This window comes from Molothrus ater, chromosome 2 (assembly GCF_012460135.2).
Source record: "Molothrus ater isolate BHLD 08-10-18 breed brown headed cowbird chromosome 2, BPBGC_Mater_1.1, whole genome shotgun sequence".
In the NCBI taxonomy this organism is placed as follows: domain Eukaryota; kingdom Metazoa; phylum Chordata; class Aves; order Passeriformes; family Icteridae; genus Molothrus; species Molothrus ater.
The window spans coordinates 40,716,699-40,729,566 of NC_050479.2; the positions used below are offsets into that span (position 1 = coordinate 40,716,699).

The 12,868-nt window shown below is 41.7% G+C and overlaps 1 protein-coding gene across 1 annotated transcript in view; it reads right to left on the bottom strand.

The window, feature by feature from the left end:
- RAP2A (RAP2A, member of RAS oncogene family) overlaps positions 1–12,569 on the bottom strand; it is a 30,944-nt gene extending 18,375 nt beyond the window's left edge. The window contains exon 1 of the mRNA XM_036399657.2: positions 12,241–12,569. Coding sequence (XP_036255550.1) covers positions 12,241–12,554 — 314 coding nt within the window. The 5' untranslated portion in view covers positions 12,555–12,569. The remainder of the gene's footprint in view (positions 1–12,240) is intronic.
- Positions 12,570–12,868: the final 299 nt, after the last annotated feature.

Consider the following 12,868-nt stretch of genomic DNA (forward strand, 5'->3'; position numbering starts at 1 on the left):
TGTTTTCCTTTCCATACCAGAGTTTCATTGTAAACTTTGGTAGGTAAAACCTGAATTGCACGGATTTGTTCAGAGTTACTAAAGTACCCAAGATGAAGCAGCCTGGATAAACCACCTTTCCACCATCAAGCTACCATGATGTTTATCTTCAGCTTCTTGTGATATAATTTTTAGAGATACAGGCCTTTTTAACGTGCCAGCTACAGTTTAGTCTTGTGATGGAGGATTCATATCATCTGCAAGTGTCTGTCATGTCCTTCCCTTGAGAGAGGGCCCTGCTTCCCATTAAATGTTCACATGTTCTGTCTACAAACCACCCCTGCAGCCCAGTGGTTGAGCTCTTGGCAATTACAGGTGTAATCAACAGTGTGAATCAAAAAGATGAAAGGAACACTAGCTCCAGTCCATCAGGAGTCTGTCCAAGGACTGCATTTGCTCATTGTGGCTCCTGAAAACCACCTTCACACAGATGAGAGCAAGTCTTCCAATTACATGGTCAGTGCAGAATCTGGGGCAAAAGGCCTGGTGGCAGCAGGACCATTCCACAATGAAAAAACTGGAACTCAGAGCGGTAATAGGGACAGCATTCCTTGCCAACCGTTGTTAACAGACTCATCTGACAGGTAGCAAGGATCTGATTTTGGTTGCTAAGAGATCTGGTTAGAAGAGAGCATGAGAAATAAAAGAGTTACAAGAAGCTTGTCTACAAACTGCTAGATAGTAAAACAGACTCAGAAATATGCAACAACCACATAATAAGACAGTGATACTTTGTTAAATAGCAGAGCTTACAAAATCCCAGATGGGACAACAATATCCTGTATGGTACCAGACTAAAGGTGAGACCATTAGATAGATACCCATTCTTTCAGTCCAGGCAAAATTACCAGCTGATCCATTATGTGATCTTTAAAGGCAGCAGAGGACTCTTGAACCCCACTCCCATCAAAACATAGCCACACAAAGCAGGCAGCCTGGCTTCTCCGCAGTTTTAATGAATTTTGGGAATATTTGGATTGAGTGAAATTCTAGAATGCGTCCTCATGCCTAAATTTTCTAGAACATCAAGGAGCACAAGGCTATTGATTCTCTCACATGGCTAACCTATACCAACTACTGGAGAAACAGATGGCATGAAAGGAGACTGCTGAGCATCTGCAGCTTCTGATATTAAGTGAGGCTGCAGACACCCAAACATATGAAGATGTACCACTATGAAGGTAAGTACAAACACAAGAAGGCAAATTCACAAATCCCAAGGGAATAACAGAAAACGATTGGATTGAACAAGATAAAGAAATGTACCAGGACTGGTACCCAGACAGACAGAAGAGATACCCAATGAAGGCAAACTAATCAAGTTTCTTCCTGTTTGATACTTAACATTAAAACTCTATGGACTCTTGACAGGCTATCCTGATATCATCATCTTCTCCAGTTTCTTTCTAGGAAGGAGCCTATCATCCCTCAGACAACTATTCGTATAAGGATAGACTTCTAAGCAGATTCTACTCCAAATAAAATTTTGTAATCAGCAATATAATATAAGCTGTGCATAGAACTCCTTCTAGAGAAGGGAAGCATCTGAAGCACAAGACTTGTTAATCCTATGCTGTGGATGATTTGATCATCAAGGCCTACTCCATATTCTATACTAAAAAAGTCATACAAAGGCATTCAGAAACTCACTGCTCAAAACATACAGAATGAAACTGATGTGAAAAAGGAGGTAGAGAGATTTACTTATTCTGATGGCAAATATTTCTGGGTCTGAAAGCAAAACTGAGGTAGATAAATATATATGTACTGGGACTCCAGAGGCATTTAGAGGCCCATGCCCAGGAGACTGCTCCCTAATAAATTTCTTGAAAAGCTGCACCCACCTAAAGTTTTTGTCAAAACAAGGTATCTGTCTGAAGGCCTAGAGCTGAGCCAGCTGAGCCACATACTGGAACCAAAACAGGGTCACACACCTAAGGTCTCTGCAGATTCATGCAAGCAGTCAAGTCCCTCAAGAGGCCTAATTCACTAAACATTGCTTACTGAGGCTACACAAAAACAGTAAGATATGCAACAAATCCACAACAGCTATCACTTCCACAGAAGCCCTGGGAATAAAAGCAAGTGGTGTCAATGGTGTTTCTCACATTTAACATAGTACAGCAATTACAACCCTGATCAATGAGGTGAGAGACCTGCACTACACACCTCCTTTAGACACAGGAGTTTCACATCTGCTTCTCCCAGGAGACTGTTCTAACCACTCAACTGCAAGAGAGGTTCAGAAAATATTCTTCAATCTTTTTGTTGAAGATGTACCACTAAGGTAAGTACAAACACAAGAAGGCAAATTCACAAATCCTGAGGGAACAACAGAAAAAGATTGGATGTACAAGATAAAGAAATGTACCAGGACTGGTACCCAGTGATTTCTCAGGACTGCTTATTCTCTTTAGAGAAGTCACTACAAAAATGCAAAATTGATATCCCCTATAGTTAATGATCACCAGAAGACTCCCCTAGTCCAGGTGACCATAATATTTCAGGAAAGGTCAGCTGTTGCTTCATGATGACATACTGAGTTCCATTTATCTCCCATTCTTTTTAAGTGTTTTGACCTGTGGCCAAGCCTGTTTCTCAAGAGAAAAGATTCTGCATATATGACTTGGTAGTTTGAGTGGTTTGCTGCAACAGTATTTTACACCTTAGAACAAAGCAGATTCCTAAGGAAATGACCCAAAATAGCTTAGTGGTTTTTTCATGTAAGGGCCAGGTCTCATTTATTTCTAAATGAAATGCATAAAAAGAGAAGGTTGGCATCAGGGAAAAATGTTTTTAAAAAGGCATCTGTTCAGAGCACTGCATGTTCACAAGACTGATGCCAGGAGTGCCTGCTTGCATCCTGCACATTTGGTGCAATAACAAAACCAACCTCCCCTACTTCCAAAGCCTCCATGCATCCTGAGGAGCTCATCTGCTAAAGAATCCAAGCAGAGTGAACAGATTTAAGTGGTACCACACTGACAACCACCACTCCCCTCCCTCCAAACTTAAACCACACCCAAAGGAAGAAAGCAATGGGAGAACTCACTCCACATTTTCACTTGGACTTTGACAGTGGACTGCAGCAGCCCTAACCCAGCAGAAGGTGACTCATTCTTCTCTCTTCCAGGCATTGTAGGGAGTGACATGCAAGTCAGCTACCAAGAATCTAACTGCATCTGAGACTGTTATAACCGAGCAGATGCCTTCTTTAAGCACTGAGATGGAGAGCCTGGATTAAACTGGAGACTGAAAAACACTCAGACCAGCTCAGATTTTTTGCTTTGTGAGGTTAGAGGGGTATGGAAGGCATCTGATAAAATCCTCCAGAAGAAATAGTTCAACATGACCATCTTCTGCCCTCCAAATTATTAAAAAACCCCCAACCTGAATTTCTGAATCTAAAAAACCCCACACAAATAAACGACAAAACACCACTGTGTGACAGGCCTTCAGCAGAATTATTTCAGCAGAAGAGGGACAAAGTCTGAACCTGGTGATACTAGGAAAACCTATTAATACATCAAGTTCTTCTGGCACTGGAAAGTAATCCACAGACTGAAAACATACCTTCCTAAAAACATGTATTTACAAGCAGCAGTAGACAAATTAGGACTGATGTCATAGTTCAAAAAAATACACTTGTTCAGCATTTTGCATCATTAAATACAGAGGTGGGTGGAAAAAAAAACCCCACCAGATTATTTTTCCCATTCATTTATAAATTCTGGGGGAAAATGGTATAAGTCCCCAACATTTTATATTAATTGTTTAGTTCTAACAAAACCAAGGAGTTTCTAAAATTTCTAAAAACATAGTAAGGACATTTCAAAAGAAAAAGAATTCTTGAGGAGAGAATTTATGCATTTCTATATTGGTCTTATAAAGTTCATAGCTTTCTGAAAAGACAGAAGCATTCCAATTATTTTATAAAATGTTTCAAGTAAGATTTTGTACAGCAGTTTAAAAGATGTTACAGCAGTGCTGGAAACTGCAACCAGATCTAATCAGATAAAATAGGTTGATCAGTCCTGGCTTACACTCCTTACTGTAAAATATATTAGGGGTAAGAGGGCAAACAATTCAAACATTCTCCTCTGAAAACTTGCTCATAATTCAGCAGACATGCTTATAGGCTTGTGGTGACCTATTTGGCTGTTTCTTGAAAGCATCCTTTCTTGCAATTAATCAGAAATCCAGGATCAAAGCTCTTCTTCACAACATTCAGAGCACTTAAGTTCAGTGCCTTATCCAATTCATTTCCAGTTCAAATTAAATTGTAGTTGAGTTGAAACTCGCATGGGAATCTCAAACACTATTAATCTTTTAGTTAAGGTGGCTACCTGTTAACAAGAACAATAATGGAAGTCCCCAAACTATTCCTAAAAGTAAGAACTGTATTTTATTTTACCACGGACCACTACCCTATTACATCCTAATATTTTAAAAATGCTATAATGTCTTCCTCATTACCATGACTTTTGCAGAAGACAATATTTTAAAAATTGTTAAAGCTTCATCTATAAGACACAAGTCATATTTCAAAACAAACTAATCAATCCTAAAAACATTCCTTCTGTTTGTCCTTCACCTGATCTTTCACCCAGTCTAGGGCTAACCAAGGCAATAACTAAAATATTGTCGCCATTACATTTTTAAAGAGTACAGCACCCAAACGTACCGAGCGAGCCCCATGACATTAATGTTGATAAAGGATAACATGCCCATAACACACCTTTAATTCTCTTGTCTAGACTAGGATTTAAGACAACACAGCTGCCAAAATGCATCCAAACCATTGATACAGAAAGTGTTCAAGTTGCACTCATCATTGTAAATTGTGCCTAGACTGTAGTGTTTGCCTTAGTGCAGCAAAAACTGAATACTGGTCCTGGACTGGAAACCTCTGGAAAACAAACCCAGAACAGAACAAAACAAACCCAAACCCCCCAAAAAGAGCAGAAGCAAGCTAATGAATAAGAGAGCCCATAGAAGCAGATAGCTACAGTTCTTGTTACCTTAAAATCTTTCTACAGAAATCTTTCTACAAGTCACTACGTGCCAGGATAATTTAGCACTGCAGTCCTGATCGCTTCCCTATTCTCTCTCAAAACGTTATCATCACATACCACCTACACCATTTACAAGGAGGAAAAAAAAATTGTTTGAGCAACACTTGTAATGCTCCAGAAATTAAATAACCAGTAACCCCAGGCTTTTTCTTAGGTAGAAGAAATAAAAAGCTGACATTCAATATTAAAAAGAAAACTAGAAATAAAATTTAATAGAAGGATTTGATGATTTTTTTTTTGGGAGATCCACCCACTCAGACATTTCACATTTTAATTTAAAAACTTCCAACAGCCAAAGAATGTCTGTTTTTGAAATTCTGGTCTAAAAAGTGTGCCTGATAACATAGGAGCTTGAACTAAACATAATGTCACCCAGATTGCTTCATGTTTGACCAAAGAATGAAACTTATTTCTATCCACACACTATCTAAGTGAAGAAATATTTTGAAAGAAAACAATAACTTACTGACAACTGTGTTGGCTATAAAAAAAACCAGTATTTAAAGAATTACTGTCCTCCCAGCAAAATAAGAAATTCAAAGACAAAACTAGAAATTCTAATGAGCAATGATTTTTTTAAAGAAAATTTTCCAAATATTCAAAAATCTTTGTCAAAACAGCCTAATGAAGAGCAAGATAGAAAACATTCAACCCCAAGCATCAATGCTATATTACTGAACTAAGTTATGAAAGCAATTAAAGTCATGAAAATATTTGGTCTTTAACACATTAAATGACATTTTTACAACACAGACACAATCAAGCAATATTGCACAACCAAAAACAAATTTTAAAAGTCTTGCCACATACTGTTCTACTATTTGATAACTGTAGCTATCCAAAAATTATCCACACATGTCTACAACAACATAAGCTACAGCAGCAATTAAGACCCAAACCCAGAAGATGATGCTAAGGAATACAGGCATCATTTAAAAAAAAAAAAAAAAAAAAAGCACTATACTCTAAACTAGCACAATCTAAACTAAACACGCATACAAAAGGAGCTTGCCTACCTGGCTTTTTCAATAAAAGTCCAAAGAACACCTAAAAAGCAGGAGAGGATAAAAAATATTCATATTCAGTGCTCAGATACGAAAACTATCATGTCATTTTACCTTACAGAGAAAAATAAGTAAAACTTGGGAAGGAATACCCATAAAATTATCTGGACTAGGCTGTGGGGATGGTAGGGAGCAGGGAAACAGCCAAAAAACCCCCAACACATTAGAACACTTTGGTTATAAGCATTGTCTTCAATTTTCACTTTTTCCACTGAAAGAAATTCAAAGTAATATGTATATTTCAGATTATCAAGAATGTGAGAGTGGGAAAGTGTGAGGGGGAAGAGTCAAGAGAACTCTGCAAATATGTAATTAAATTCAAAACTTACTACAGGAAAATATTAAAGGTTACATGTTCTGAAGATGCACGAGCACCTTGAAATATCTGATTTTAAGACTAAGCCAAACAACTTTAAAATAGTCTTCTATAGCTTAAAATTGCACATTGTCAGACATTTTTAGAGGATTGTCTGTATAAGACTTGTAGGAACCTATAATTTTATCTGACAGAATAAGTTCATTAATTTCAAATTAAAACAAAGGTAGATTCACACACACAAAAAATTAATCTAAGCTCTATACAATGCTTCTTTTGGTCTCTAAAGTTTAAAAAACCTGAGAGCACAAATCTGAGTTATGCTTTTTCTATCACAGACACTTTCTAGAGGACAGATTATGTATCATTTCCCCAATAAAACACAAAGGATGGCCAGAAGCTGAAAGTTCTGATATTATATACAGAGTCAATTAGGTATGACTACTTCTGCCTACCCCTCCTCTATATCTCTACAGATGCCTAAAGAGTTTATATTTTGTTCTTATAGATCAGTGAGGTTCACACCTGAGAAGCAGCAATCCATAGGTGTCCCTTAACTAAGAAAGAAGGAAAAGGGAGATCAGTAGAGTTCTTCTATTGTACTTGACTATGTGCAAATGCTTGCTGAGATTTAAAATCTGTTAATCTGTTCTTCCAATGAAGTCCTAAATTTCATCTCATGGGTGCACAAGAGTGGCTGGCAGCTTGGCCAAGGGGAGAATAGGGGCCATGCTTTTTACCCACTCTGCCTTTTTTTACCTGAAGATGAGTACTCAAAACAATCCATTACATTAAGATGACTGCAAGAAAAAGAACTCTTCCTAAATAAGACTTAAGGATTTCAGTGTGTGCTTATTTCTGCCATCTCTACACAGCTAGAACCTACGAAAATCCCCAGCCATTTGTCAAGTACACTTCAGAAGAAACAGGATTTTCCATACTTCACCTCTACCAAACACTTCAGTGTTTCTTCCTGAAAGGTTGAAGCCATGTTTGGGGTTGAAGGTGTTATGCCAGTGTTTACAAGGAATTCTCTGACTACTTCTCAAAAGTAGAAAAAATACTTTCTGAAAATAAGGCTGCAACACACACAGAACTTCAGAAACAAAAATTTGACCTTGTTTAAAGAGGTCTTATGTTCTTTGAATAAAAACCAAACTTCGATTTCAAAGTATTTGGAAAGCAATATTTTCAACTAAACTTTTGAGCAATTTGTAATTTCAAATATAGTTGTCCAGACTTAATCACCATTAAGTCACTAAATACATCAACTGTCATTGACTGAAGATGCTGATTTCACAATTAATAAATTTCAATAATTACATCTCTTTTATGTTTTAATATTACACAGAATCCCTAGACTGAGAGGCAAATTTTCATCCTGATCATAAACCACAGCTACAAAGAACATTGTCAACTCAAAGACACATTTCTGTGATATTTCATAGCAATATACTCATATAATTTAGTCTACATTTCAAGCCAATCTAAATAAAATAAATTTTCTGGTCTTTTTCTTCGAGAGAAGAAGCATTAGATTAATGAAAAGGAGGGTTCTTTTCACTACTTGGAGTAAAATAGCCCTTTTGAGAAATACCTAAGTATTAATACTTAAGTAGGCTCTGTTAGTCTCTAAAATGTGAATGCAACAGTCCTGTACTTAAAGCATAGGTCAGACACTTAGAGAAATTACTACAAGTGAAGAACTCAGAACTATGAGTTTGCTTCTACTTCTAGGCACTAGTTTTCTGCTTGAATAGAAATAATAATAAAACCTATTTCTTGGGGTTCAACTGAAAAAAACACTATAAAAATGCCTGTAGAACAGATTGAGAAATTACACTATTGAAGGCTAAGCAAGCACCTAGAATTGATACCTAGTGAGTTTTAAACATACATCCATAATAGAAAAACATTGGCAGTCATATTAAAAATTAAAATTCAGTATTTGGCAAATACCAGCAGATTCTCTTTAGAGAGCTTCCTAATCACACAACAAACACAAAAGTGTTAGAAGATACCCAACTCCTTTTCCCACAAAAATAAAATTAAAATTTGCACTACCTAATCTTTATACTCACTAATTACTTCGAAATCTTGACATCTAACTGGGGTGTACCACTTCCAATCTGTTCTTTTGACAGCTTCTGTTCTTCCTTCACTGCAGACCTTTGTTGGCATGGGCCCACTCATCCAATTTTGCCCTGCTCTCACAAATAGAAGGTTCCTCCAGAAAACAGCTCATTCTGAAACTACGGTGAGTTCAGTCTGCAGTATAAACAACTCTTTGCTGCCAAGCATAAATCTAAGGAAGAAGGCCCCAGAGCTGCAGCACCCACCAATGCACAGGTGGCATACTTTGTGTATTACCTCACCAGGAGGCAGTAAAGCAGCAGCTGATTCTCTTTATCCTTCTTGAATGCACAAAATAAGTAGTCTTCAAAGCTACCTTCAAAGCACACTCCATCTTCCTAGCAGTACAAACCTTCAGCATATGCAAGAATCAAGAAATGATGTTTAAAGGACTTATTTGGCAAAAGCAGGGTTCAGAAACCAGTTCCAGCCCAACCTGGGATTGGATAAGGGTGTTTCAGATTAAGCACCTGGAGGAAGAACGGCAGCTGTGATTTCATACCACCACGATCCTTCATCCAGCACTGGCAGCACTCTGTGCTGCAGGAAACTCTGGCCCAGAGTACAGTGAGCACCTCTGAAACCTCCTCCTCCTCCTCCTCTGTCTAGGCAGAGCTGCTGGGGGTGCACCTGTCCACCCAGAACTGGCAAGGCTCCCTTCTCAAGGTAAAGCACCTGGACTCTCTCTTAGAAAGATCTAAACTTGTTTTTTGACTTTGAGAAGAGGAATACTGTTTACATTTAAAACATTTTCTGAGAAAGACTTTTAATTACCTGTTCAAAAGCCATGGAGACATCCTCCACTCTGGATAAAGCTGTGCACCATGACTGAAAGGGATGCAAGGCCTACAGACACTACACAAGGAAGCTCAAATTCAGTTTTGCCATTAGGGGAGTTCTCTGCAAGCTGGCAGAGCTGGATCTCAGACTAAGCCTATTTATGTGCTAATATTAAATAGCCATTTAAAGAGAACAGAAACTAGAGTGGCAAGAGTGATCTCAATCACTTCTAACCACTAAGCTTCAGAGTTCAGTGAAGGTCCACTTGTTTCCTCTCTTTCATTCATGAACATGTCATTCATTCCTCTAAGGTCACTCAGATTCATCAGGTGGGGTGAAGGACTCGCTTAGCTTGGCTGGCCTGGTAAGTGCTGGTTAGACCAGGGAAGCAGAAGACTCAAGTGTGCATCTCTTAACCCAAAGAGGGAATTTCAACTGGCTTTTCTACTTTTGGGAGTGTAATTAAAATTACTCTCTAATTATGGTATTAGAGAGTAAACACAGGGATTCTTTAATCCGAAATTAAAACAAAATAGCAAGGACAATATGTAAAATGCACACACTTAGAGACCTACCACTTAGAGACCTGGCCAATTGGTTTTCAGTACAACTAAAGCTCAGAGATTTTTCAGAATGCTGTTTTGTATCAATATAAGCATACAGTTGTCATCCAAAATCCCCAAGAAAATTGTACCATGATTATTTGTTTCTCAGCATAGATTAAATGTCTTTCTGCGACTGTAAGTTATAATTTAGAAGTCCTTGTACAGATGCATATTGTATCTGTAAATATGCATTTTTCAGGTTCAACTGGTAAGAAAGATGCAAGCTTAAGTCTACAGCACATTAGGTCTTACACTGCCTGCGAACCTAAGTTCCAAAACATAACACCCCCACCACAACCCACATATGTAAATCAGGCAAGTTAACAAGTAAAAATCTGGTACCCTTGCTGAAGCTACATCTTTTTAATGCATCATATTCCTTTCAACTACAACTCAATTAAAATTATCTGGGCTTGCTAAAATTTTCAGGATTTCAGCTGCATTTAGATTACTTTGCATAAATGAAATTTAGGATTACAATGTTGCTCATATGTCTCACAAATATCTAACCAAAAGCTGGAGTCTTGCAGTAAAAGAGCTGGCAGATGAAAAATGAGAGCAGCATTCAGACCCACTCTCAGCAGTGCTGAGTCAATGTAACTATGGAAGTACAAGTTGCTTTCTATTCTGCTTCACCTATCTACAGCTGGTCAGCTGGGGTCTGAATGCAGATGCTCCAGCACAAGGCACAAAGCAATCTGCAAATCCGCAGATATAAATTCAGAAGTTAAATGAATTTATAGTGACGATTAAATACAAGAAAACCAAAAGCATTTATTAATGAATAAAGTCTACCTGAACTACTTGAAGAAAAAACCTTCTTCTGTAAGGTATGAGCGAATGAAAAGAACTGAAGGATACTGAAAATGCACTTTCCATAATAAATTCAAAATAACTCCATTACATTGGTCTTTAGAAATCTCCACTCAAAGAGTCAGGACACACATTAAGAAATACCCACTATGAAAAAGTTGCAAGTCTTTAAAAATAGCAGCGCTTTGCCTCCTCCCTCCCCTTTCCCCTACTCACCCTCCTCCCCAATTTCAAAATACATCTTCCCCAGGCCTTGGTCTGGAATGGCAGTTTCTGTGAACAGACCATACCCGACCATATGATTAGCCATTATTATTATTATCACCACCTTTTATGCTCTACCTTAAGATACAAATCCAACAGATGTGGTCCGACTAAGTTATTTACAAGGGTTTCCCTTTCAGATGTCCAAGCCAAAGCCACAACCAGTTCTGCGATATAATTACAGCCTCTCTCCACGGGCAGTAACAGACCTCTGTCTGCGACGATGTGGCCAGCGGCATTTTCTCATCTACGCTCCGGTTCAAACGGCTGCTATGATTTCAAATGGTGCATCTACCCTTATTTTAGCGCGACTGGCTGCATTTCAGCTGCCGACATCTGACTGTTTGATGCACATCTAAACAACGCAGCGATTATAAAAACAAACTGGCAGTAGGCACCGGTGTTTCTCCACCGTGGGCTCGCTCTTCAGAGCGGCTGGCAATGAGACCGTGGGAAATTTAAGAGCAACACCAGCACACACGAGGCCTAACACTCACAGCCGCCACTGCCACCGGGAAGGAGGCTGGCGTCCTGCACTTTTAAGAGTGGGAAGTTCATGGAAATACCTATGCAGGTATCTGAGCAGGCAGATCTCTCGCCTGCCGCACGAAAGCATCCAGGTGCTTCCCCTGCACATCGGCCACAGCACGTCCACCAAGAAAGTGCATTCAAGAGCTGGCTGACCCGATGCACCGCTGGGGAACTGCTTTTCCGCCCCCACGCTTCCAGCCTCTGGCCAGATTCTCCACCGTATTCCATACGGGAGCACCCCAAACTCCCCGCACACGCAGCTGGGAGACCAGCTCCGGAAACCACCGGAGCCCCCGGCCCCTGCCCCCGCTCCGCCACCCCCGGCCGGCGCCCGCCCACGGGGAGCCCGGGGCTGCGGGCGCGGCTGCGGAGGGGGCGGCGGGATGGGGGCAATGCCCCGCAGCCCGGGGGAGGGCGGAGGGAGGCGGGCGAGGGAAGGGAGCCGCGGGGCAGGCACCTGAGCGGGCGTGGGCAGCCCCCGGGCCGGAGATCCGGGCACCGGGGCGGGGGAGGAGGGCACGGAGGGGGGGGCGGGAGGCCCGCAGGCCCCGGCGGGGCGGGCCGGGCCGCAGGTGGGCGTCGGGCGCGGCCGCCGGAGGAGCGGCCGCCGGGCAAGTCACCTCTTGACGCGGATGATCTGGTCGCGCATGGGTCGGATGTCCTGGAAGCTCTGCTGGTTGACCAGGCTGTAGACGAGGATGAAGCCCTGCCCGTTCTTGATGTAGAGGTCCCGCATGGAGGCGAACTGCTCAGTGCCCGCCGTGTCCAGGATCTCCAGGACGGAGGGGGAGGCGTCCACCTCGATCTCCTTGCGGTAGAAGTCCTCGATGGTGGGGTCGTACTTCTCGATGAAGGTGCCGGTCACGAACTGCACCGTGAGCGCCGACTTCCCCACCCCGCCCGAGCCCAGCACCACCACCTTGTACTCGCGCATCCTCCCGCCAGCGCGGACCGCCCGCCCGACCCGCACCTGCCGACGGCCCCTCCTCACCCCCCCGCCATCGGCCGCCCCGCCCTGCGCCCGCCGCCGCAGCCGCCTCCGCTCCGCTCCCCGCCCGGCGGATGCTCCGGGCCGCCGCGGCGGCTCCTGGGCGGCGCTGCCGGCGGCGGGGCCGCGCTCACGGGCTGCGGCGCGGCCGGGGTGGGGCGGCGGCCCCGCCTCCTCCTTCCCGTGTCGCCACGGCAACAGCCAACGGGGCGGGACGGGGGAAGAAAGAGCGGGGAGGAGGAGGAGGAGGAAGAAGAAGA